General features: G+C 39.6%; 3 protein-coding genes and 1 pseudogene across 4 annotated transcripts; 3 read left to right on the top strand and 1 right to left on the bottom strand.

Annotated features, from left to right (window-relative positions):
- Positions 1-6,562: 6,562 nt before the first annotated feature.
- On the top strand, positions 6,563-7,501 carry LOC311172788 (olfactory receptor 1J21-like; the record flags this gene model as incomplete). The annotated part of the gene is made up of 1 exon (XM_084236316.1): positions 6,563-7,501. One exon carries the CDS (start codon positions 6,563-6,565, stop codon positions 7,499-7,501), a length of 939 nt encoding a protein of 312 aa, XP_084092442.1.
- Positions 7,502-12,493: 4,992 nt separating this feature from the next.
- LOC311173220 (olfactory receptor 1J21-like) lies at positions 12,494-13,573 on the top strand (annotated as a pseudogene). Its single transcript has one exon. The product of its transcript is annotated as an olfactory receptor 1J21-like (transcript).
- A 7,378-nt stretch (positions 13,574-20,951) lies between these two features.
- Positions 20,952-21,890, top strand: LOC311173233 (olfactory receptor 1J21-like; the record flags this gene model as incomplete). The annotated part of the gene is made up of 1 exon (XM_084237084.1): positions 20,952-21,890. The coding sequence occupies one exon, from the start codon at positions 20,952-20,954 to the stop codon at positions 21,888-21,890; it is 939 nt and encodes a 312-aa protein (XP_084093210.1).
- A 4,004-nt stretch (positions 21,891-25,894) lies between these two features.
- On the bottom strand, positions 25,895-26,836 carry LOC311173229 (olfactory receptor 1J1-like; the record flags this gene model as incomplete). Its single annotated transcript, XM_084237080.1, has 1 exon — positions 25,895-26,836. The coding sequence occupies one exon, from the start codon at positions 26,834-26,836 to the stop codon at positions 25,895-25,897; it is 942 nt and encodes a 313-aa protein (XP_084093206.1).
- Between the last annotated feature and the right edge of the window lie 458 nt (positions 26,837-27,294).

The following is a 27,294-nucleotide window of genomic DNA, read 5'->3' as shown; positions in this document are numbered from 1 at the left end:
TGGCTGCTGTTACCCCCCAGGGCATTGTACAGACAGTTTACTGAAAAACACTCCTAGTTTTTCTGAGAAAAAGGTCAATTTGCTTTTTGTAGTGCTGTAGCTCAGGGGAAGACTTCTGGTTGGGCACACATCCAGAGGCCTACAGAGGTTTTCTCATAGAAATCAGGCTGTGGACACCATATTTGCAGTCTACCTGAAGCTGCGGTGGTGCTGGTGGTGGTGGTGATCCTATTTTATTTCTGCTTATCTTGCAAGAACAGCAGGACAGGCCTATGGGAGTGAAACAGTGGAACAAAATTGCCCACTCTCATTTTAAACAAGGAGGAAACAAATTAAGTTGACAAGTAGTCCAGAAGAGTATTTGCTATCTCAAGGTAACTCTCACTACCCAGACCAAGAGGTAGCTATGGGAAATGAGACAAAAACGGCTGGCTCTTGGTTAAACATTTTACAGAACACTCATAGGAGGTGACCTGGTTATGAGTTGTCACCTCTCCCTAATGTTTTTCCTTTTTCTATGTCATCCCTTGTCTTATAAGTTCTTAACACTTTATGCAGTAACAGCTTTTATTAGATTTTTAAATAATCTATAGATTCTTTGTGGAAAAGCGTATTTTCCTTCTCATGTAAATAAAAATTTTTTTGATAGATAACAATTTTATTTTCAGGTTCAATTTCATTACCTTCAGAGTTTATATTTTAGTGACCTTAATTAGAAACCTAATTTATTTTTGCTTGTAATTTATCTTTTAAGAAAATGTTATAATTTTCCTTTTAAAGCCATTCTGTGTTACTTTTTTTCAATTTATTTCATTGTTCATTGAAATGACTCTTATTTGATTTCTTTGATTTCTCTTTTGGGGGGAATATTTAAATTATGTATTTTTAAAGTATACAACATGATAATTTTATAACCCAGAGAAAGAAAAATACTGTGTAGTATCACTTATGAGGTTATCTTTAGAAAATGTAATTTCATACAAACAAGGGCTGGGGAGTAAGCTATGGGGTGATATAGGTCAAAGGGTACAAATTTTCATCTATGAGAACAAGTTCCGAGACTAATAAACAGCATGGAGACAATGGTTAATATTCTGGTGCTATATACTTGAAAGGTGCTTAGAATTGATCTTAAGTGTTCTCACCAAACACACAAAATAAGAAGTGACTAAGTGAGATCACAGACACATTATTCATTTTAATAATTATCCCAAAATGCATATGCCTATCACATGGTCATGTGGTAAACTTTTGTTTGTAATTTCTTACCCTTCTATGAGGGCAAATCCATAGTCCTTTAAATCACTTGAATATCTTCAGAATTGAGCAATATTTTTACCAGAAATTTGTATTTTTTAATATTAAAATAGCATGCACAGAAGCACATATAACATATATACAACTGAAATATATACATAGAACATGCTGTGAATATATTATATGCATGTACTTATGTAAGTAAATGTGACAGAAGTACATATTAAAGCATAAAATTAAAAGAAATGCTCATTTAACAAGTTCTAAATACATAATATTTTTACTACCTCTTCTATTTCCTCAATTGCACCTTCCTTTCCCTCTTGAAAATATCTGGTATCTTTATTATTTTTAATATTCCTTTACGCTTTCTGGAAGTTACAACTCTTCTAAATTGATCCTTCCCTTTTGCCTGGTCTAGAACAGCAGATAGATGGGCTCACGCTGTACTTATTCTCGCAGGTTTTGTTCTTGTGCCTAATGTCCTTGTTATATTATATTCCACTGTGAGATTAAAACACCTCACTTGTTCGACTTCCTATGACTATTTAGATTCAACATTTTGTGGTTATGATGCTGTGTACTATACTGCATGCCCAGGAGAATAACTATTTGGTTGCAGACACGTGTTCATCTCTATAACCCTACTAATTCTTCTCTAAAATAGTTGTGCCAGGAGACAATCCAAAGACTACCTGTGGTATATTTCCAACTACATCACAATCTGAAAAAAAAAAGCAAGCTATGAAAACAGTGAGACCAGTGGCTACCAGGAGTGCAGGGATGGAGGGATGAAGGATTAAAGTTAGAAAAGGGAAATTTTAGGGCAGCCAACTATTCAGTTTGGTGCTGTCATAATGGATATTTGCCTCCAAATAAAAACATAAAACAGAGTAAACCCTAAAACAATCTCTGTACCTTACTTAAAAATAGATAGATACTGAACATTTTTTCATATGCCTGTTGGCCATTTGCTTTTCCTCTTTGGAGAAGTTTCTTTTTAGCTCTTCTGCCCATTTTTTGACTGGATTATTTACTTTGTTTTTGCTGAGTCTCATCAGCTCTTTGTAGATTTTTGTGATCAGTCCTTTATCATTAGTGTTGAGTGCAAAAATTTTCTCCCAGTCAGTGGGGTTTCTCTTTGTTTTGGTTACTGTCTCTTTTGCTGTGCAGAAGCTCTTTAATTTGATGTAGTCCGAGCTGTTTATCTTTGCCTTCGCTATCACTGCTTTGGCTGATGTGCCTTTAAAAATGTCATTGAGGTGTATGTCATGTAGTGTTTCAACTGTATTTCCTTATACATATATTATGGTTTCAGGTCTCATGTCTAGTTCTTTAATCCATTTTGAGTTGGTTTTTGTGCATGGTGTGAGGGAGTAGTCAAACTTCATTCTTTTGCATGTAGCAACCCAGATTTCCCAGCACTATTTATTGAACAAACTTTCTTTGCTCCATTGCATATTCTTTGCTCCTTTGTCAAAGATTAGTTGACCGTAAATCTCTGGGTTTATTTAGCAGCACTATTTACAACAGTTAAGCTATGGAAACAAACCAAATGCCCAAAAACAGATGACTGGATCAAGAAGAAGTGGTGTATATATACATAAGGGAATATTACTCAGCAATCAAAAAAGATAAACTCATGCCATTTGCAGCAACATGGATGGAGCTGGAAGGGATCATGCTCAGTGAAATAAACCAGAAAGAAAAAATACCGGATGGTCTCACTCATAGCAGGAATTTAGAAAACCTAAATAAGGGACCAGGAAAAAGACTAATTATAATAAAGAAAAAATCAAAATCAACAAGCAACTATAAACCAGAGACACACTATGGGGGGTGGGGGGTGGAGAAGCGAGTAGTATCAAAATAAGGGGGGGTGGGAATTGTATGGGAACTATAACCAAGATGAAAATGCATACATTGTGCAAAAATGAAAAATGATGTAAAAAAGATATAAAATAAAAATAAACACACACACAAAAAAAAACTATCAGCATGTTTCTGGTATTCTTGGAATAATGTGGAGTTCAAAACCCAGAGACTTTGGTAAACACAGTCAGTCCTCAAAATGATTTGTTATGGGCTTAGAATTACATTTTCCCCAGTGTAAACAGAGAAGGCAAGAAGTTTTGTGAACTGCCAAGTTCCTGTTAGCTGCCTTGGGGTTATTACCATTCCTCCAAGGGTGAACTCTCTGTTGCTCTCTATCAACAATGGTTCTTCCCTCCAGGGAACCAAAGGCAAAGAAGCAATTATTTCCTGTTTGTCTCCAATTTGAAACTGGTGGTATATTGTCCCCCAGGGTCTTCTCTGTGATTTGACAGGTCATCACCTACACCATGGCTTAGGAATCATAAACAGTGTATTTCCATATATCTCTTATTTGGTTTTGAACTATTAATCCTTCTCCCTGTTGCAATGCATCTTGCACATCCTTAGAGACCCCACCTCTTCATCATGTTCTGCATTTTCTAGAGAGAAATGGAGGGAGCTGCTCGGGTCTTGTTGCCAAAGGTATGTGATCATCACCTAAGAGGCACTGTCAGAGCAGAAGTAGAATTCATATTCTTTAGTGTGATGGATGTTGTGAGAGAGAGAGAGAGAGAGAGAGAGAGAGAGAGAGAGAGAAATGTGTGTGTGTGTGTGTGTGTGTGTTCTTGATGCCTGCATGACCCTCCTTATACCAGGGTACATAACTCCATGAGGCATACTTTATCTCAAACTGTTCCTCAATCTTTTCTGATAAGATTGCTTAGCTCTTATTCACCACCAAGGCTTGATGGGTTTTCCTCCATATTTTCTCTCAAATCTTATCTGTAATTATCTTTATCTCTGCCCACAAGATCCAGGGGTAAGAGGCTTTATTTTCTATTTGAATGACCGCAACAGCCTCCTATTAAGATTCTTACAGAACTTTTGCCTTGCTGTAATCTGTTCTATACCCAGCAGTCAGCATAGCATTTAAATTTTTCAATCTTGTCATGGTGTTTTATTTACAATAGAATGAAAACTTTCCATTATATAAGAAATGGCATTACATATTCCAACTTCTAGGTAATTTTCTATCTCCATAACTTTCCCATGCTGAACATGCTCCTGAATTTTCTCAGTCCTCAAACACCATAGCCCAGTCTTTTCCAAATAATTAACTAAAATGTTCATTTTTTTTTTCAGTCAACAGGCTCTTACTCAGGACTTAAAGAACTCTTAAGAACAGATTTCCTTTACCACCTGGGGTTCTCATAATTTAACAATGTCTTCCAAAATTGTGAATATTAATGTCCTCAATGACATGTCTAGGAATTTATCCTACATTTATACACATATATGTACATATGAATGTATGTACACAGATATATATATATATTTTTTATAAAATACTGCTAGATGTGAACAAATGCAAGAAAAGACCTAAATGTCTATCAGACAACCTTTTATTATATACTAAACTATTAACATTGTACATAATGCGTCTCAGGTAAAAACAGTAAATTAGCAATTTTTTTTTACTGTAATAGACTATCGGAATAGAATGTAGGAATTGTAGAAATAATTTCAATCAAATAAGGTTATTTGGGTCATAATGTAATCTTAAATTACCCCACAAGATGAATGAGTCCTATAGTGAGATACTATCTCAGCTGTCAAAGAGAGAGACACTTATAAAAACAATAATCTTTATGTAGTATTGGGATTCTACTTTTAGTAGGCTGACCGTTTTGTTTCTTTCCCTATTATTTTATGAATGTTCAATTGGCAAGTCTAGACTAACTGCCCTGAAGAAGGAAGAGTAAGAAATGATAGTACTCACAGTGTTAATGTTAAAATACAAAGAAAAATATCAGTTATGAATTACTGGCATAAAACCTAAGTTGAAACTGAAGTAAGAGATGCTATTTAGTCATTTTTGCTGGGAGATACTTCCAAAGAGTATATTCTTTGGTTGATGCAGAATATGTGCAGAAAAGCAAAGTATGTGTGGTATTCTAAGTACCTGAATAAGAGATCAGTTAGAATTTAGGGAGTAAGGTGGGAAATCAGAAGGAAAAAACAGAATCTTTTCTCTACTTACATGAAAATTCCTTTAGAAAGACTGATGACAGACTGAATTGTTGAAAAATGTGGAGGCATTTTCTAGAAGAGACAGCTGATGGATAGATTACGTGGTATGACACTTGACCTTTCATTTCATTGATGTAGATTCTTGTCCTTCATGCCCTTGCATTGACTATTTACATATGACAGTCCCACCAACCCTGTTATCTAGGAGATCCAGCAGCCCACTGGGTTGAGGTATTTAAGCTCTCAGTCGGTTTTCTTTTTTTTTTTTAAGATTTATTTATTTATGCATACAAGAGCTGGGTCCCTGACTTAAGCTTTGATTGCAGAGGTATCTACTTTGATGACGACTATCTAAAGCAAATACATAGGGCTAGATAAGGAACCAGTCCCCTAATCTCTTTCCTTGATGCTCCCTTGTTAAAGATCTTGAGCGATTTGTAAGACTGACCATTTGCATTGCTTGTTTTTTTCTTCCCACGCCTTATGTTCAAGTTCCAAACCCTTAATTTCAACAATAAAGTGAGTCCAAGAAGCCCCAGATCCCCACCATCAACTCAATAACAGCAGAACCCCAGATCCAAGTGCCCTTCTCTATATCATGATCTTACTATGTGGCCCCAGGGTGATTTTAATTATTGACAGTACTGTAAGTAATAAACATTGAATCTTTTCATGTTTGCTGATGGTTATTGCTGAGGGCATCATGCAATCATAACAAGAACCATAGGACTTGCCCAACTACAACACCGCTTGATAGGCTGAGACCAAAACTAAACAACTGTCTCATCTTAATCCAATACATGAAAATGTAACACTGGCCAAAGTGTATGAGAGAAATGGGGGGAACGAAGATGGGTCAATAGGCCAATTTGAGGACTTATATCAGTGTTTCTAATGACTGGCTACTGACTTAGTCTTACACTCTAATTTTCAAATCTCAGATTTCTGTCATGAACTCTTAGACAGAACTAGACTCCTTACATTTGAGTGTGATATATCACTTGATCATCATTCTGGTGTCTGTGGTTTCTCAAAAACAGACTGTACTGGTTTCTAGATGTACACACAATGTTCTGATATCAGACCATAAGTTGCCCATTCGTGTCCAAAAAGCATGAGCTCTTTAAGTTAAAATTCATGCACTGACTACTTTAAAATTGCATTCCACTACGTGGTAATCATAATTACTCTTATTCTTTCACTGTCCTCCCTTTTTCCACCTCCAGCAAAAGAGAAGATCATGAAGAGGGATAATCAGAGCAGCGCCACTGAGTTCCTTCTCCTGGGGCTCCCCATCAGGCCAGAGAAACAAGGCTTATTCTACACACTGTTCCTGGGCATGTACCTGACTACGGTGCTGGGGAATCTGCTCATCATCCTGCTCATCAGGCTGGACTCGCGCCTCCACACCCCCATGTACTTCTTCCTCAGCCACTTGGCCTTCACTGACATCTCTTTAACATCAGTCACAGCCCCAAAGATGCTTTTTAATATGCAGACACACCGTCAATCCATCTCATATGCTGGGTGTGTTTCCCAGGTATATTTCTTCTTAATGCTTGCGTGTCTGGACAGCCTTCTTCTGACCTCCATGGCCTATGACAGGTACGTGGCCATCTGCCACCCCCTCCACTACATCACCATCATGAGTCGGAGCCTGTGCTTCCTGCTAGTCATGGTGTCCTGGGTCCTCTCCTCTGCGGGTGCCCTTTCCCACACCCTCCTCCTGGCCCGTGTCTCCTTCTATGGAGACAGCATTGTCCCCCACTTCTTCTGTGACCTCGCTGCCTTACTCAAGCTGTCCAGTTCTGATATTACATTAAATGAACTGGTCATCTTCACAGAGGGAGTGGCAAGCATCGCCCTGCCATTCATGTGCATCGTGGTCTCCTATGTCCGCATCGGGGCCACCATCCTGAGGGTCCCCTCCACCAAGGGGATCTGTAAAGCCTTGTCCACGTGTGGCTCCCACCTCTCAGTGGTGTCTCTGTACTATGGGACAATCATTGCACTCTACTTTTTCCCTTCATCCAGTAACTCCAATGAGAAGAATGTCATTGTCTCTGTGTTGTACTCTCTGGTCACCCCCATGCTAAACCCTTTCATCTACAGTCTGAGAAATCGGGATATGAAAGGAGCTCTGGTAAATATACTCAATAGAGGAACACTGTCACATTGATAAACACTGTTTTCTATTCATCGAACTTTCCTCTCCGGTTTCCTGTTTCTTAGTGTATTTAGTGTCTTCTCTCGGGTCTCTATTTCAGCTTGGCATAGACTTTGTCTCTGTTTAATTTTTAATTCATTATGGAGTCATGAGGGAAGATTTTTACAAACATACCTGCCCAAATATATTTTCCTAACATTTTTTTTTTCCTTTCTCTATGCTAAGTTGACACAGCTTTCATTTTTTTTAAATATACAGCTTTTATGAAGCAAAGTATTTTTCTTTCTCAAGATAACAAAAATGTTTTCTACTAGCTTCACAATTAGTTTTTGTTTTTGAAAATGTAATATATTTACAATTTCTTTTTAAGTGACCTTAATTAGTAATTTAGCTTTACTTTTGATTATAATTTCTTTTTTCCCTGAATAGTGCTATACTTTTATTTTTAAAGCACCTTCATGTTACATTTTTCTTTACTTCATTTACCTTATTTGAAACTAGTATCTTTCTGAGATTACATATTTTTGAAAAACATAAATCTGTTTATTTAAAATGTACAACATGATGTTTGGAGTAGCCAGAGAGAGTAAAACAAATGCTAAGTGGTATCACATATGTGTAATCCTTTAAAAAAAAAAAAAAAGTCGATTTTTGTACAAACAGTAAAATGGTGGTTGCCAAGGTCTGGGGGAGGAAGAAATGGGATAATGTAGGTCAAAGGATACACACAGAGTTATAGGAGAAAGAAAGTTGTGCAAATCTAATCTCCGGCATGGAAACTACACTTAGGGAAATGGTATTGCAGGCTGAAAATTGCTGAGAGCAGGATGAAGTATTCTCACTAGACTCATAAAAGAAGGTCCCCTAAGGGAGGTGATGGGTGTGTTAATTATCTTGATCTTGGTAACCATTCCACACATCAACACATATCAACTCATAATTTTGTACACATTTGTTTGTAATTCCTTATCCACTTAGTTCACTATTTAATTCACTATTAAGTACTATTTCAAACTTGGGAATATTTTTAATCATTTTACTTAAAAAATTATTAAACTTGAAAAAATCAAAGTAGCATACAAACAAAAATGTAGTAACTATAAAGACATATGTGTTAACATAGATGTTAATTGCCTATGTGTATGTTCATATACATGTGTGATATTAATAATACTTTAAAGAATAATATTCAAAGACATTCATGTGAACAAGCTCTAAGTTAAAGGGCAAAATTAACAAAACTGTTAAATCACCGTGTTACCACATCAAGTGCATCTTCCTCTTCTCTTGAAAATACCCAGCATCTTCAATGTGTTCTGCACTCCCTTAGTTTTCTTTAAATTTTAGCATTTCTATGTTGATCCTTCCATTTTGCCTGCTCTAGAACTGCACATAAATAGAATAATACTGTATTTATTCTTCTAAGTTTTGTATTTGTTGCCTAATATTTTCCCTGAAAAAATCATCCATATTGTAGAAAATTTCATTGTGGGATTATAACAAATTTGTCTGTTCTATTTTTGAAGAGTACTATGTTTGTTTTCAGCATTTTCTATTATGAATAAAGCTACAGTCATTCTTGTACATGCATCTAGTGTGTAGATACACAAGATATTCTATAAACTACATGCCCAGAAGAATTACTGAACTGTAGGCATGTGTATGTTCAGCTTTATAATCACTGCTTCCCTCTTCTCTAAAATAGTTGTACCAAGCAGACAGTCTGAAAAGACTACATACTGTTTGATTCCAACTCTATGACTTTCCGAAAAAGTCAAACTATGGACACAGTAAAAAGTTCATTGGCTACCATTTTCTCTGTAAATAAAAACCAGCCATGTTAGTGGGGTCGGGCACACTTGGCTCGTGCTCTTGGCCAGGCAGATTTGGTCTCGGCGGGTCATTTGGGATTCCAGGTTGGCGGAACAGGCAGGACACATTTAAGAATTTATCTCCCTCTTTTCTCCCTGAGTTGTACATTTCCTCATTCCCTTTCCCTTGTAAATAAACCTTTTGTTAACCTTTAAAAAAATAAATAAAGGGCCTCCCCGGTGGCACAGCGGGTTGAGCACAGCGCTGTGAAGCTGTCTGCAGCCTCTGCAGCGCCAGTTCGATTCCCGGCTGACCAGGGAAAGTCCCACAAGGAGTGGCAGACCTCTCCTGTAGCACCCGATGCTCCCCTCAGCAGTGTATTTCAGTCATCTACCTGTTCTACTCCCCGCTCTGTCTCTGGTGAATCCTCTTACCCTCCCGCACCTCTGGCCTGTACCCCAGCTCTTGTATAAAAATAAATAAATCTTTAAAAAAAAGAATAATTAATTTTTTTTAAAAAAGAAAAAAAAGTTCAGTGGCTACCAAAGTCCAGGAATGGAGGACAGAAGGATAAAAGGTAGAGCAAAGGACATTTTAGGGCAGTGTACTGCACAGACTAAAACACACCTCAGTCTTTCTGTGTATAATATATATAAGTCTGTTTTAATTATTAAATTGTAAGCTATTGCAGGTGACACATTTTAATGAGGATTCAGAAAGGTGGTAGAGACTTGGACTAGTAAGTATAAAGATCTTCAAAGAAATGGAATCAAGTACCTGGGGATGTAGTAATGTCATTGGCTGTATCAAAGAGACACTTTTTTCTCTTACTATTTAATAAAATAAGAAATTTTGCAACAGGAATTGTATTTTTACCTTCATGCACATAGTGAAAGAGGGAGGTGTGTGAAGCTGCCCGCGGCCTCTGCAGCGCCGGTTTGATCCCCGGCTGCTCCCCGGCCACCAGAGGAGGGTCCCACATGGCGCGCAGACCTCTCCTGCCGCCCGCTGCTCCCCTCAGCAGTGTCCTTCAGTCCTTCTGCCTGCTCTGCTCCCTGCTCTGGCTCTGGTGAATTCTCTCACCCTCCCGCGTTTCTGACTGTACCCAGTGCTTGCATAAACAAAAAAAAAGAAACAAACAAATAAATAAAACATACCTCTATTAAAAAAAAACACAAAGCAGAACAAATTAATAACACTTATGATTATTTACATATGTTCACCTCAAATTATAAGTACACTATATTCATATTCTACCTTCTTGGAAGAAATGGAACTGGACATGATTGCAATAAATCTGAATTTGGTAAGGAATTGAGTGCATAGGTATAGATATCTTCAATGGCTATTCATGGCTTTTTTTTAAAAATAAATTTTATTTTTATATTCCCCATACAATTGCAACCCCCTTATTTTGACCCCAATCCCTCCCCTCCCCGCCCCCCACCCCCCCATAGAGTGTCTCTGGTTCATAGTTGCTTGTTGATTTTGATTTTCACTGTCTTATAGTTATTCATTTTCCTGGTCCCTTATTTAAGTTTTCTAGATTCCTGCTATGAGTGAGACCATCCGGTATTTTTCTTTTTCTTTCTGGCTTATTTCACCCAACATGATCCCTTCCAGCGCCATCCATGTTGCTGCAAATTGCACATTCATGGCTATTTTGATGAACTTGCACCAAGACAATGCTGACTCCATAGCTTCTGGGCAGAAGAACACAATTTAGAGAAACTATTCCTTTCTCCCAGGTCCAGGGATTGTGATGGAATACAAATTCTCTCACTCTCTTTGCTAACAGAATGTAAGTATTTGACTGTTTCTGCTTCTCTTTAAATGGCATGGGGAGGGCAGAAATAGCTTTTAGTTTATAAAATCAACCTCCACTTTGGCCTGTCATGGACTCTGAATCCCATCCTCCTCAATGACAATGGAAAAAGCAAAATGCTTTGTGAACCACCAACTTTTAGTACCAGCTATGTGATGAAAGCAGAATTCCTCCAGGGGTGAACTCTCCTCTTGCTGCTATCAACAAGCAGTTCCCCCCTCAAGGGAAGCAAGGGCAACAGAGCAATTATTTTCTGTTTGTGTCTAATTTGGAGCTGGGTGGGGATGCCCTCGAGGGTCCTCTCCAGGCATTGAAAAGCTAGAAACCACTGCTCAAGCGTGGTCACTGCTCAGGAGATATAAACAAGTATGTGTTGATTTATATCTCCTATTAGTTCTGAGCTGATAGCTCTTCTTGTGACAATGCATCTTTGAAACCCTTACAGACTTCACTTGCTTCACTGTATCTATGTCTTGTAGAGAGAAATAGAAGAACTGCCCATGTCTTAAGCTGAAGGTATGTGCTCATCACCCAAGAGGCACTATCAGAAAAAAAGAATTTACATTCGGTAGTGTGGCTGCACACGCATGCGTGTCCAGTCTATATTACTTGTATTCTAGCATGGCTGGACCATTCTCACACCAGAGTATACCAGACATTACCATGTGGAGTAATTCATCACAGTTGAACCATAAATTTTTGAGAGGATGGGGAAAATATTTTTTTTCTACCTCTAGCCTATACCCCAGCTCTTGTATGCCTAAATAAAATAAATCTTTAAAAAATAAAAAAGATTGATGATAGACTAAAACTGTTAAGGAGAAGCAATGAATTACCTTAAAGGAAGGACTTAAAGGATGGCCTTTTTACGAGGTGTTTCACTAGATCTTTCATTTATTGACACAGAGTCAAGTGAGTGCCACTGCTTTAACCAATAACATGATATTAACCAATTCTCCAAATCCAGACCACTGAGTGATCTAGAGGTTGCCTATCTCACTCCACTCATGGAAAAAACACATTATCCAAGTCAGTGTGAGATAAGTGGGAAGGTTAAGAAAAGCCAACTGACCCATTTGAGGACCTCCATTACTGTTCGTAGTAACTGGTTCTGACCTAGACTTGCTAATTACAAATTTCAGATTTCTGTCATTAACTCATGGACTCCTCTTGCTTGATCCTGACCTGATCTGATCATCATTCAACTTCTTCATGATTTCTCCAAAAAAGATTATATTAGTTTCTTGATGGACACTAATATATCAGACCATTGCTTGCCCATTAGTAGGGCAAAAAGCAGGAACTATTTGAGCTAAAATTCATGTACTGACTAGTTCAAAACTATATTCAATTATGTTATAGGCAAAATGATGTTTCATTCTTTCACATTTCCATCTCTTTTCATCTCCAGCAAAAGAGACCATGAGGAGGGATAATCAGAGCAGTGTGTCCAAGTTCCTCCTCCTGGGGCTTCCCATCTATCCAGAGAAGCAGGGCCTGTTCTTTGCTCTGTTCCTGGGCATGTACCTGACCACAGTGCTGGGGAACCTGCTCATCATCCTGCTCATCAGGCTGGACTCGCGCCTCCACACCCCCATGTACTTCTTCCTCAGCTACCTGGCCCTGACCGACATCTCTTTCTCATCAGTCACAGCCCCAAAGATGTTGTTTAATATGAAGACACAGAGCCAATCTATTGCATATGCTGGGTGTGTTTCCCAGGTATATTTCTTCTTAATGCTTGGGTGTCTGGACAGTCTACTTCTCACCTCCATGGCCTATGACAGGTACATGGCCATCTGCCACCCCCTCCACTATACCAGCATCATGAATCAGAGCCTGTGCTTCCTGCTAGTTGTAGTGTCCTGGGTCCTCTCCTCTACCAATTCCCTTTTGCACACCCTCCTCCTGGCCCGTCTCTCCTTCTGTGGAGATATCCTTATCCCCCACTTCTTCTGTGATCTCTCCACCCTACTTAAGCTGTCCTGCTCCGATACCACAGTCAATGAGTTGGTTATTCTCACTGTGGGAGTGGTGGTCATTACCGTACCATTCATGTGCATTCTGGTTTCTTATGGCTGCATTGGAGCCACCATCCTGAAGGTCCCCTCCACCAAGGGAATCTGCAAAGCCTTGTCCACCTGTGGCTCCCACCTCTCCGTGGTGTCTCTGTACTATGGACCAATTGTTGGTCTGTACTTTTTACCCTCATCCGGTAACTCCAATGAGAAGGACATGATCGTGGCAGTACTGTACACGCTGGTCACCCCCATGCTAAACCCTTTCATCTACAGTCTAAGGAATCGGGACATGAAAGGAGCTCTAGGAAAAATACTCAGCAAAGGAGTATTTTTTCCAAAATGAGCATTGTTTTCCCGTATAATGTTTTCTGGATCATCATTTCCTTTCTGAATAATTGTTTTTAAAAGAATGTTAATGTATTCATCTTTCTTTTGTCTCTGACTTAGCTTGAATGTAGCTTAGTCATTTCTGTTTAATTTTTTTCTTTGTCATAGAGAGCCTGGGGGGGGGGGTTTATAATCATAATGGCACAGTCATCTTTACTGAAGTTTTTCCTTTTTATATGGTTCCTATTGTCTTGCAGGCATTCAAATTCTTCTGTAGACACATTTTCACTGTTATTTTTTCACTGGATAGTTTACAGTCTTTTTTCATATCAAAGCATTTCCCCTTCTCAGAATAACAAAAATACTTGTTCAGGTAGGTTCACAATTTTATTTTTGTGTCTGTTTCAGTAATACACTATGAATTTACTTTTTTAAAAAGATTTATTGATACAAGAACTGGGGTACAGGTCAGAGCGTGGGAGGGTGAGAGAATTCACAAGAGCCAGAGTGGGAGCAGAACAGGCAGATGGACCGAAGACACTGCTGAGGGGAGCAGCGGGTGAGGCAGGAGAGGTCCACTGTGCCATGTGGGGTTCTCCCTGGCCGGCGGGGAATCAAACCAGTATTGCAGAGGCTGAGGACAGGTTCGCAGTGCAGTGCTCAACCACTGAGCCACTGGGAAGGCCCTGAATTTATTTTTTAAGTGACCTTAATCAGAAATCCAGATTTACTTTTGCTTGCATTTTAATTATTTGTATACTTTTATGTTTACAACATTTTCATGTTATAGCTTTCACCGGGTTATTTTAAGTTTAATCAAAAGTGTCTCTCTCAGGCCTCCCCAGTGGCGCAGCGGTTGAGCACTGGGTTGCGAAGCTGCCCACAGCCTCTGCAGCGTCGGTTCGATCCCCAGGTGCTCCCCGGCCACCGGAGGAGGGTCCCACATGGCCACAGACCTCTCCCGCCGCCTGCTGATCCCCTCAGCTGTGTACTTCGGTCCTTCTGCCTGCTCTGCTCCCTGCTCTGGCTCTGGTGAATTCTCTCACCCTCATGCACTTCTGACTGTACCAGTGCTTGTATAAATAAATAAACAAACAAATAAATAAATAAATCTTTAAAAAAAAAAAAAAGTGTCTCTCTCCAAGGTTTGCTGAGTATCCCTGAAGTGGGGACTCCCTTTCTGTGGGTGGGTGGGTTCCAGGAACCCCCCAGGCTGCCTGTCCACTATATGTGCCAGTCTCTGAACTTTGTCAAGAGGTTTATTGTCTTCCCCACATTGCTGATATTCATGTTATAATGTGGGTTCCCTCTCCCCCACGCCCCAGTAAACTCATATTATGGTTACATGCATTTGGATTGCATTACAACGAGCTTCCCTGCTTCATGAAGTTACCAATTAGAGATCCTGAACTGGAGAAAGAGGGACATACCCTGATCCCTGGCTCTGTAGACCAGCAGTCTGAAATTCTGAGTCCCATGGTGCTGTTAACAATCAGAGACAATTCTAGGCTGCCAGTATTCCCAAAGGATTGCAAAGTTTACTGAAACACAGGCTTATATCCCAAAGGAACCTTGCACATGTACAACTGACAACACAGAATAGATATATAGGAACACTGTTCATAATGACACTGTTCATAATGACAGAAAAAAAAATCACAAAAAGGTGCTATGGAAAATTGTGGTTATTTTACATAAGGAATATTATAGCCCAATTAGATGCCATATTACTGTGAACTGTAGAGATAAAATATTGAGAGAAAAAAAGCAAGACTCCAGCTATATGCCAAAATGCACTGCTGTGGCCTTTCCCCCCACACTGCTCTTCCACAGCACCCCTGTGCAAGTGTTGGGTGCCTCTGCCACCTCCTGCCCATACAGAGGGCAGCCCCACCCTGGCTTTCCTGAAGTGATAGGACTTGTCACTGGGTAAGGGCTGACAAATAGCCACTAATAAGCAGTCTTACCAGCCTTCTTCAGTTAGGTTGATATACTTCTCTGTGCTTCTCCCATGACCCACATCCCTGGAACATCAAGACTATTAGAACAAAGAGGGTAAGATCTGCTCTGTTCAATGCACTGTTCTGTCACTCAGTGCTTCATGAATCTCTCACAGAGGAGGGAACAGTCTGTTGCCTCTGTCCATAGTTCTGAAGCACTTAATGATCCCTCTCAGGATCTGATGGGACCAGGGTGATTTGGGCCTGTTTCTCAGCTCCAAAGCACCAGGCATTACTTAAGATTTCTTGAGTGGTGTTTTGTAAGGTCTCTGTTTCTTAGTTTGATTTTACTGGGCTCCAGAACAGTGTATGAGCTTCTTCTGGGGTTTACCAGTGACTTGGAACTAGGCAGAAGGAAACAACAAAGTAGTATCCACCCTCCTCTACCCCAGGAAAACATCTCCATAGGCCCAACATGGTTCTTTTTTTTTTTTTTAAAGATTCATTTTTTTATTTATTTATACAAGCACTGGGCACAGTCAGAAGCATGGGAGGGTGAGAGAATTCACCAGAGCCAGAGCGGAGAGCAGAGCAGGCAGAAGGACCGAAGTACACTGCTGAGGGGAGCAGCGGGCGGCAGGAGAGGTCTGCGCACCATGTGGGACCCTCCTCTGGTGGCCGGGGAGCAGCCGGGGATCGAACCGGCACTGCAGAGGCCGCGGGCACCTTTGCAACCCAGCGCTCAACCACTGCGCCACCGGGGAGGCCCCCAACATGGTTCTTGTCCTTTTTATATGGGCCAGTTACACAGGTGTGAGGTAGTATCTTGTGATTTTGATTTTCATTTCCCTGATAAGTGATGATTAGCATTTTTTCATAGGCCTGTTGGCTATCTCCTATTAATTAGTCAAATAATAAACCTTTCAAAGGTATGGATCTTATTTTTATTTCCACATAAGTAGGGAAAGGATGAAGTACTTGGTTTGAGAAAGACTTTGTCAACTCTTCAACAAAACGGGCTGGTCAGGTGTAACATTATAATCAGGGCAACATTATCAACCATGAACTATAACACTTAGAAACCATTTTTGGGGCCTCCCTGGTGGCGCAGCGGTTGAGCGCTGGGTTGCGAGGCTGCCCGCGGCCTCTGCGGCGCCGGTTTGATCCCCGGCTGCTCCCCGGCCACTGGAGGAGGGTCCCACATGGCGCGCAGACCTCTCCTGCCGCCCGCTGCTCCCCTCAGCAGTGTACTTCGGTCCTTCTGCCTGCTCTGCTCCCCGCTCTGGCTCTGGTGAATTCTCTCACGCTCCCGCGCTTCTGACTGTACCCAGTGCATGTATAAACAAAACAAACAAACAAATAAATAAATAAATAAATAAAACATGCCTCTATTTAAAAAAAAATTGTATAAAAAAAAAAAGAAATCATTTTTGAAGTCTAAAGATCTTAGAAGACTGCTTCACTAAAATCGAAGTTCCAGTATAGATTGGTATTAACACAGAAAAGAACAAATTATAACACTTATGAATAGTAACATATGTTCACCTCAAATAAGCTGCACATGATATTCATCTTCTAACTGGCTTGTAAGAATGGAGCTGTGTAGGATTACAATGAGTCTGGAGTTCATTGTGTAAAATGTTTTCTACAAAGCACATCTTGAATGGTTATTCACTGGTATTTTTGATAAAGTAAAGCACCAAGACAATGCTAACTTACTCCATAGCTTTTAGGTAGGAGACCAAGCTAGAAATTATATTCCATTCTCTTAGGTGTGGATGTCTCATAGTGAGATTTAAATTCTCTTACTCTTGAATGATCAATCAAAAAGACTGGAAAAAGTGTGGGGTGTTGGAAAAGGTGTGGAGAAAAAGAACATGCATTCACAAACAGTCTAGAGATTCCTTAAACAACTAAAATGGAAAACCTATATTATCCAACAGTGGTGCTAGCAACCCCATTCCTAGACATTTGTCCAAAGAATTTGAAAACACTAGTATGAAAAGATTTATGCACCTCAGTGTTCATAAGAGCATTATTCACAATAACCAGGATAGGGAATCAACCTAAATGCGCAAAAACAAACAACTGGTATAAATAAACTCGAAGTAATCCCACTTGCCTACTAAAAACAATGAAGCAGTGCCTTTGGAGACAATACGGATAGATCTTGAGGTGATTTTACTAAATGAAATAAGTCAGAAAATTACCGGATGGTTTCACTCATTTATGGAATATAAGTAACTATGAAAACAAGCCAACAAACATAATAAAAATAGCTCTTAGAATAACTATAAGAAAGAAAAAATCAAAATCAACAAACAACTATGAACCAGAGACACACTATGGGAGGGCACGGGGAAAGGAGGGATTGGGGTCCAAATAAGGGGGTTGCAATTGTATGGGGAATATAAAAATAAAATTTTTAAAAAACAAAAATAAAAATAGCTCTTAGATAAGACCTGGAAAAATATGGTGGTTGTCAGTGGGTGGTAGTGACAAAGGACAGGGGACTAACGTGATGGTGTATCAGTCCTGGAACTTTGCTCGAAGGAGAGTGAAGCATATGCACACATTGAAGTGTGAAACTATATTCCTGAAATTATATAATTAAGCAAAAGGTAAATAGTTTTATTTAGAAACTGATAAATAAATACATTTTCTCATTCTTTTTCAGAGAGTGTACGTATTTGAGTGTCTCTGCTGCTCTTGAAAAGGCATGGGCACAGAAACAGACTTTGGTCAACACAATCAACCTCCAGTTTAGTCTGTCATGGACTCAATCACATCATCCTCAATGGCAACAGAAAAGCAAAATGCATTGTGAGCCACCAAGTTTTTAGCACCTGCTTTCTGATGAAAATAGAATTCCTCACATTCACATGAGACACAGAATCTGGTTTTTGCAATGTAAATTAAAATTAAATAAAATTTCAAATTAAAAAAGAAAATAGAATTCCTCCAGGGGTGAACTCTCCTCTTGCTGCTATCAACAAGCAGTTCTCCCCTCAAGGGAAGCAAAGGCAATGAAGCAATTACTTTCTGTTTGTCTCCAATTTGGAGCTGGGCGGGGGTTTCCTCAAGGGTCCTCTCCATGATTTGTAAAGTAAGAGCCCACTGCTCACAAAATACTCATTGCTCAGGAGTTGTAAACAAGTGTGTGTTGCCACATCTCTTATTTGAACTGTCAATTCATCTCCCTTTTACAATGCATCTTTAAGACACTTGGAAACTTCACCTCTTCACTGCATTCTGTGTCTTCTAGAGAGAAATGGAAGAACCTGCCCATGCCTTGTAGCTGAAGGTATGTGCTAATCATCCAACAGGCACTGTTAGAGCAAAAGAATCTATGTTCAGTAGCATGATCAGTGTGTGTGTGCAGTGTGTGCTACTGTGCATTAACATGGTTATGCCACTCCTCACATCCTAACAGACATTAAGATAATTTATCGTGGCTGAACCTTAAAATTTTGAGACAATGTCAAAAAAAAAAAAACTCCTTGTATTCCAATATACAATTTTATCACAAATCTGTAATTATCTTCATATTTGCTGCCATGATTTAGGTGTAGGCAGGTATTATTTTACACTGAACTAGTGTAATAGCCTCTTATAAAGACTCCTGTTGACCATCTTCCTTGCTATCGTCTGTTCCATACCCAAGAGCCAACAAACAATTTCATTTTTTTGCATTCATTCACTTATACCCTTTTCATGGGTGTTCTATTTTCTGAAAATAGAATAAAATCTTTTATCACAGTAGAAAAGGCTTTATCAACTGGCTCTAGATCATTCCCCGACCTCATGCTTTTGAATTTTTTCTAGACTTCAAACATCACTGTCCTTACTAGAAAGCCAACTTCTATGCACTTTACAGATGCTTAGTATTCAGGATACATTTTAAAGAATCTGTAAGAAAAGTCTTCCTCACCACATTAACTTCTTGGAATTTAACAATATTTATCAAAATTGTGAAGATTTTATATGTGTGTGTATATATATGCATGTGTGTATATATATATGTGTGTATATCTACATCTATGTATAAATGTATCTCCTCTAACCCCATTCCCAAGAATTTATCCTATAATATATATGCTGTTGCATATATGCTAATGTGTAAAATGCATATAAACATGACATTTTTAAAGAATTAATAAAGTATTGTTGGAAATAAAAAATGCCAGAAACAACTTAAATGCCCATCTGACAACTATTAGCACTTTCATTGTGACAAATTAATTATTATTAATGTGGTAAATACTGACAACCCTGAATGTGTAATTCATTTTAGATAATCAAGTTAACAGGATTTTTAATTTAATGCACTGAAAAATGTGGCAAATGTAGAGATATCAAAAAGGGAGAACTGGCACATCATTCATCTAAGATGAATGGTGAAATTTATAGGAAAGCACTTTCTTGGATTTCAAGGTGCAAGACCTGTATATAAATCTTTATACAGTGGCTCTATATTCTGGTGAAGAGACTACAATGTTCTGTTTACATGGGCAGAACCATGAGTATGCAATATGCATACTCTTAGGAAGAGTGAAATGTAGTAGCACAGTATAAATGTTAGAAAATGACAAGTAAATATTCATTATGAAGCACTGGCATAAAACCTAGATTAGAAATTTTGAAAAGGAAGGTGTTATTTGACAACTATGATGGATAGACATTACAACAGCTTATTCCTTGGCAGATTCAGGAGAGGGCTGGAAAAACCAAAGTATTTCTTGGTCTTCCAAGAACGTGACTAAAAGTGATCTGTTTAGACTGAAAATGATGTGGTGTGAAAGAGAAGTGGATATTTCTCTACACAGTCCTTAAAAATTCCTTTAGAAAGATTTATGGTAAAAGGCGAAAGATATGCGATCTGAAGAGAAACCAGAGAAAGATTTATGGTAGACTGAAAAATGTTAAGGAGTGGGAGGAATTAAGTTAAATAGGGAGTTGATGACTTACTCAAGAGTTATTTCACTAGATCTTTAAGTTATTGATAGACTCTAGTCATTAATGCCCTTGTCTTAAAAAGTTAGCATATGATGTCCCATCAATTGTCCAAATCTGGACAGCTGGTGTCATCTAGAGCAGCCAGGGTTTGCTCTGCCTTATCTCAATTGAATCCATGGGCAAAGAACATTAACCAAAGCTTGTGTAGGAGGAATGCACAAGGTCATGAGGGTCAACAGACCAATGTGGAGTCTCTACTAGTTTTTTCTAGTAACTAGTTATGACCTATGCTTACACCTTAGCTTCCTAATCTCAGATTTCTGCCAGGAACTCTGGACTTCTCTTGTTTAATACTGATTGGATCTGCTAATTATTCTGTTGTTTCATAGTTTCACCAAAATATTGAATTGGTTTCTAAACGAACACATAATATCCTGATGTCAAGCCATCACTTGCCCATCAATGGAGCAAAAAGCATGCACTATAAAGGTTAAAATTCATGCAATGATTAGTTCAAACCATGGTACATTATGTGATCATCATAATTATTTCACGTTTCCTCTCCAGCAAAAAAGACAACCATGAAGGACAATCAGAGCAGTGTGTCTGAATTTCTCCTTCTGGGGCTCCCCATCAGGCCAGAGAAACAAGGCTTATTCTACATCCTGTTCCTGGTCATGTACCTGACCACAGTGCTGGGCAACCTGCTCATCATCCTGCTCATCAGGCTGGACTCGCGTCTCCACACCCCCATGTACTTCTTCCTCAGCCACTTGGCCCTCACCGACATCTCTCTCTCATCAGTCATAGCTCCAAAGATGCTTTTTAACATGCAGACACAGAGCCAATCCATCTCATATGCTGGGTGTGTTTCCCAGGTATATTTCTTCTTATTTTTTGCTGATATTGACAGCTTCCTTCTCACCTCCATGGCCTATGACAGGTATGTGGCCATCTGCCATCCCCTCCACTACACCACCATCATGAGTCAGAACCTGTGCTTCCTCTTGGTAATTGTGTCCTGGGTCCTGTCTGTTGCTAGTGCCCTTTTGCATACCCTTCTTCTGGCCCGTCTCTCCTTTTATGGAGACAACATTATCCCCCACTTCTTCTGTGACCTCTCTGCCTTACTCAAGCTGTCCACCTCAGACACCACAGTCAATGAGCTGGTTATTCTCACTGTGGGAGTGGTGGTCATTACTGTGCCATTCATCTGCATCCTGGTCTCTTATGGACGCATTGGAGCCACCATCCTGAAGGTGCCCTCCACCAAGGGAATCTGCAAAGCTTTGTCCACGTGTGGCTCCCACCTCTCTGTGGTGTCTCTGTACTATGGATCAATTATCAGTCTGTACTTTTTACCTTCATCCAATAACTCCAATGAGAAGGATATGATCGTGGCGGTACTGTACATACTGGTCACCCCCATGCTAAATCCTTTCATCTACAGTCTGAGGAATCGGGACATGAAAGGCGCTCTAGGAAACATACTCACTAAAGGAATATTTTCACCAAGATGAGCATTATTTTCCTTATATTGGACATAAGACCTACTTCACCCTACACATGCAACATGAGTATCACTTCTTCTCTGAATAGATGTTTCTTACTGAATTTTGTTATGGCACTCTTTTTTCTCAATTTTTCCTTTTTTAAAATTATGCTTTCGCTGTAATGTTTGTTTGCAACACTGTATATATTTTAGAAGTATAGTTTCACAACCCCACAAATGTATGTTATCACATTGAGCCCACCATCAAAGCACAAAAAATTCCCCACCATAGTACATTGGACCTGTACATCACCCCACACACACACTTGATGCTACCACATACCCACATACCCTCTCCTGCTGGTAACCAAAGTTTTGGAGTCAGATTTCAAGGGCAGTTTTTGGTTTGGTTTTGCTTGTTCCTGTGTTTTGTATTTTCAAATTCACATATGAATGAAGTCATCTGATATTTGTCTTTATCCTTCTGGCTTATTTTGCTTAGCATAATCCCCTCTGTTCCCATCCATGTCATTACAAATGGCAAGATTTGGGCCTCCCCTGGTGGAACAGGCGGTTGAGCGCAGCACTGTGAAGCTGTCCGCAGCCTCTGCAGCGCCTGTTTGATTCCAGCCAGCCGGTGAGGTTCCCACGTGGAGCGGCAGACCTCTCCTGTCTTGCCTGCTGCTCCCCTCAGCAGTGTGTTTCATCAGTCTGCCTGTTCTGTTCCCTGCTCTGTCTCTGGTGAATCCTCTCACACTCCTGCGCATGTGCCCTGTACCCCAGTTCTTGTATAAATAATTTTTTTTAAAAATGCTCTTATTAAAAAAAAGGGGAATGCTTATTACAACCCTTCTATATTGATCCTTCAATTTTGCCTGCTTTAGAACTATATGTAAATGGAATAATCTATACTCATTTCTCTAGATTTTGTTTTGTTGTCTACTGTCCTTGTGAAATTCAACCATATTGTGTAATATTTCATTGTGACACTATAAAACATTTATTTTTTTTAAAGATTTATTTATTTATTTATATAAGCACTCTGCACAGTCAGAAGCGCAGGAGGGTGAGAGAATTCACCAGAGCCAGAGCGGGGAACAGAACAGGCAGACTGACGATATACACTGCTGAGGGGGGCAGCGGGCATGGCAGGAGAGGTCTGCGCACCATGTGAGACCCTCACGGGCGGCCGGGGATAGAACCAGCGCTACAAGGGCTGTGGGGAGCTTCGCAGCCCAGTGCTCAACCACTGGGCCACCAGGGGAAGCCCTATCTGTTTTAATTTTTTACAGCTTTCGTTTTTTCAGAATTTTGCTATTATGAATGATGCTACTGTCCCATTCTTGTATTCCATCTAGTGCATATATGAAAGATAGCCCATAAAATATGTCCAGAAGAAAAATAACTAGATTGTAGGTATGTATATATTCAACTTGGCTATCTCTGTTAAACTCTTTTCTAATAATTGTACCAAGAAGCCACTCTAAAAAGGCTACATCCTGTGCTATTACAACTATATCACATTGTGGAAAAGACAACCATAGCTCAGGGTTCACAGTCTGGGCTACAGATCAAGAGACAGTATAAGATCAGTGGTAACTAGAGGTTCAGACATGAGGTGGGGGTGACTGGTGAATAGATAGAGCAAAGGGAAAGTTTAGGGCAGTGAACTATTCCATATGATGCTGTAACAGTGGCTACATGCCATTATGTATTTGTCAAGGACCAAAACAATCTGCAAAACACAAAGAGTGAACACCAGTGTAGACTATGCACTTCAGTTGATATCAATATATATTGGTTAAATCACAACAAATACACCACCTGATGCAAGATGTTAATGAAGGGAGAAGTAGGTAAGGGTGGGGGAGAAGTATATGGAAGCTTTCTGCTCAAGTTTTCTATAAACCTAAAACTGTCCAAATAAAGTGAGTTATACTGATTTAAACCTTCATCACCCAAGCATAAGGTTCCATCTGCAGCAACACTTGATATTGACAGATTAGTTTTTGCAATTCTGGTGAATAGGAAATGATACCTTACTGTGGTTTTACTTTCTACTTCCCTGATTATTTATAAGGTATAACATCTTAGTCTATGTTTACTTTAGTTTTGTGCCAGGGATGACTGGCTGCTAAATTCCATGACCTCCTTCCCAAGTATGAAGGCGATGCCATATTTCCTATTAATCTAGGTGTGGCTACGTGGCATGTCCTCCCAGGGGAGACATAACGTGTAGTTTCCAGACCAGAATTGTTAAGAGAAACATGGGTGTCTTCTGTATTGTCAGGAAGCAAATTACCTGCTCCCCTGAGAAAGACTTAAAACTGGTCTCTGAATTACCACCTAATCCAAAGCTATTTACCCACTAGAAGACGCCACCCTGCCCACCCCCCCCCCCGGGAACATTAGAACAACCATCATTATCCTTATTGATACAAAAACAGATGCAAGTAAATGATGAGTAAGTTTGAAGTTTGGGGTACTGTAACGATTTGTTCAAGAGCAGACACTCTATTTTCTACTTGGGAATGCTTTCCCTCCTAGACCCTGGCTTTGTGGTGGCACATTCCCTACAGGTCCCTTAATCTTTCTTGGTGTGTCCTAGATTTTCAATGATGTCTTTTTGGGTAGAATTGAAAAGAGTTTCATGTCAGTTCTCTCTCATATAATCAACCTGTTGTCCACAGGAAACATGTTTACTGTTACTGCCCCACTGTGAAAATAAATGAAGATATTTTTCAAACATAATATATATTCCATCTCTCTTTTTCTCTAACCCCCTGATCCATTTTGTCTTTCCTATTGCTCTCGTGAATCAGGGGATATATATCACATTGTCTACATGGTTCTGCTGAAGCTTCTCCTACAAAGCTTGAGATGATGGGGAAAGTACTCCCTCTCTGCTGGGGGAACTTGGGGACTATTCAACAGCTTTATCCAAAGGAAATCTGTATGGGACTCTCATCTCCAACTTTTCATAGTTGAGAGGCTCAAAAGTTATGAAATTATTTGGCATTTCCCATAAACATCTTTATTTTTGTGACTTACAATTCACTTTGGTGTCTGGTGTCTATCAAATCGTGGCTCCTGAGTTGAAGCTTCTAGTTTATTTACATCCTGACACACATTGTTCCTTCTGTGATTGTCAGGACATGATAAAACTTTGTGTGTCTTGATATATTTGCCTTGTTCAGTTTCAGGTTCTCAGGTAAAGCAACACCTTCTCTTAGAAGTTTTTCATATCCTGTGCCTCTGTATTCAGCTACTTCTTTTTCCTCAGGACAGTGTTCCACATAAGTTATTATTGTCCTTGTTACTTTTAATCCCTTTGGAGCTAGAAAGTCCAAATTCAAATTCCTTTCAATTAACTGCAATCTCAAGGTGATTGTCACCTTGTCAAAGATGAGTTTTCCAACATATCTTTTAGGGCTGTTGTGAAGACTAAAGTATATGATTTTAATACATAATAAGATCAGTACTGAGGCAACAAAGGTAACATTTGTTTTGCTGCTGAATTTTTGCATGTGTTTGAGAAGAAGAGAAGTATATGCTGTATTCCTGAAGGACAAAAAGGAGTATGCTAATTATTATTTAAAGAGAGTAAAAGTTAATAGGTTCTCCCTGAAAGTACTAAAAACACTCGGGTTCCAGGATGTCTAGGTGTCTGGAAGAATGACAATCCATATGATCACCAAAACAGCAAATTCCTTAGAAATGGAGATGTCAAAGGACAAATATTTTTTAACAACTTTAAAATGTGGGAAAGGTTCAGCCCTGATGGCTTCCATTTAATTATATTGCCAAAGTGACACGGCATCCTCAAAATATTTTCCAATCCCAGTAAATTATAAAAGCAATGAGCATATCGTGTTTTATTATTCCCCCCCAACAAGTGCGAGAATAATGTCAGCAAAGCTCTTGCTCTGCTGTGATAGTGTGTGAAGAAGACAAGAGGTGTCTTTTCAGTTATTTTTATTGACATATTATTGGGGAAATAAGATTATGTGGATTTTTTTTAAAAGGCAACTATCAGTTGGAAGAATATGTTTTCTTACTCAAGAGTTTTCTCAAGGCCCCTTTCATGTCTTTATTTCTCAGGCTATATATGAAGGGGTTCAACATAGGAGTGACCACGGTATACATAAATGAAGCAATTATGTTCTTCTCATTGGTGTTGTTGAATGAGGGAAGAAAATACAGACCAATAATTGCCCCATAGTAGAGAGTCACCACTGAGAGATGTGACCCACAAGTGGACAGGGCTTTATAGATGCCCTTGGCAGAGGGAAAGCGTAGGATGGTGGCTCCAATACGGCCATAAGAAATCAGGATGCATACAAATGGAACCATAATGGCTGCTAATCCTGCAGTGAAGATTGTCAGCTGGTTGATGGAGGTGTCCGTGCAGGATAATTTGAGCAGGGCAGCAAGGTCACAGAAGAAGTGCGCAATAGTCTGCTCAGCACAGAAGGACAACCGGGCTAGGAGGAGGGTATGTAAAAGAGCACAAACACTAGCAATGACCCAGGACCCAGCCACCAATGCAACACAAATGCTCTGACTCATGATGGTGGTATAGTGCAGAGGGTGACAGATGGCCACGTACCTGTCATAGGCCATTGATGTGATCAGGAAACTGTCTAAATCAGCAAATAATATGAAAAAATATGTCTGTGAAATGCACCCTGCATAAGGGATGGATTTGTGCTTAGTCTGCATGTTCACCAGCAGCTTTGGGACAGTGACAGATGAGAAAGAGATGTCTGTGAGGGCCAAGTGGCTGAGGAAGAAGTACATGGGGGTGTGGAGGCGCGAGTCCAGCCTGATGAGCAGGATGATGAGTAGGTTTCCCAGCACCGTGGTCAGGTACATGCCCAGAAACAGGGCAAAGAATGCATCCTGATGCTCTGACCAGATAGGGAGCCCCAGGAGGAGGAACTCGGACACGCTGCTCTGGTTCTCAGGGCTCATAATGGTATATTAGTTGACAGAGACTAGGGGAGAAAGGTGAAGAGGAAAAAGTAGAAAGTCTTGAGATTCAGAGAATATCTTCATTCATATTTTCATACATTTGATGCATATTTTGCTAGGTAAATGTTAAAAATATGTATGCTTATGATATACAGCCACTTTCTCTCTCCTTCTGGCCCCAGTCTCTGTGAATGATACTACTAATAGTTAATGTTTATCGAAAGTGACCTTATGTGCTGTTCCATTATCTTACATGTGGTAACTGATTCAGCAGTCTTAAATATATGAGCCAGGTGGGTACTGTTTCTATTTCTGCTTCTCAGATGGCACAGATAAGGAAGGCAATCTAACAGTCACAGAAGTAAGAAGAGAAGAAACTAAGATTTGGACCTAAACATTTTGAATCCAGAGTTTGTTCTCTGGAAGCAAAACACATTATTTGACCTCAGAAATCTCAC

This window comes from Talpa europaea, assembly GCF_964194135.1.
Source record: "Talpa europaea genome assembly, chromosome: 7".
NCBI classification, from domain to species: Eukaryota; Metazoa; Chordata; class Mammalia; order Eulipotyphla; family Talpidae; genus Talpa; species Talpa europaea.
This window is presented reverse-complemented; position numbering and strand designations above follow the sequence as displayed.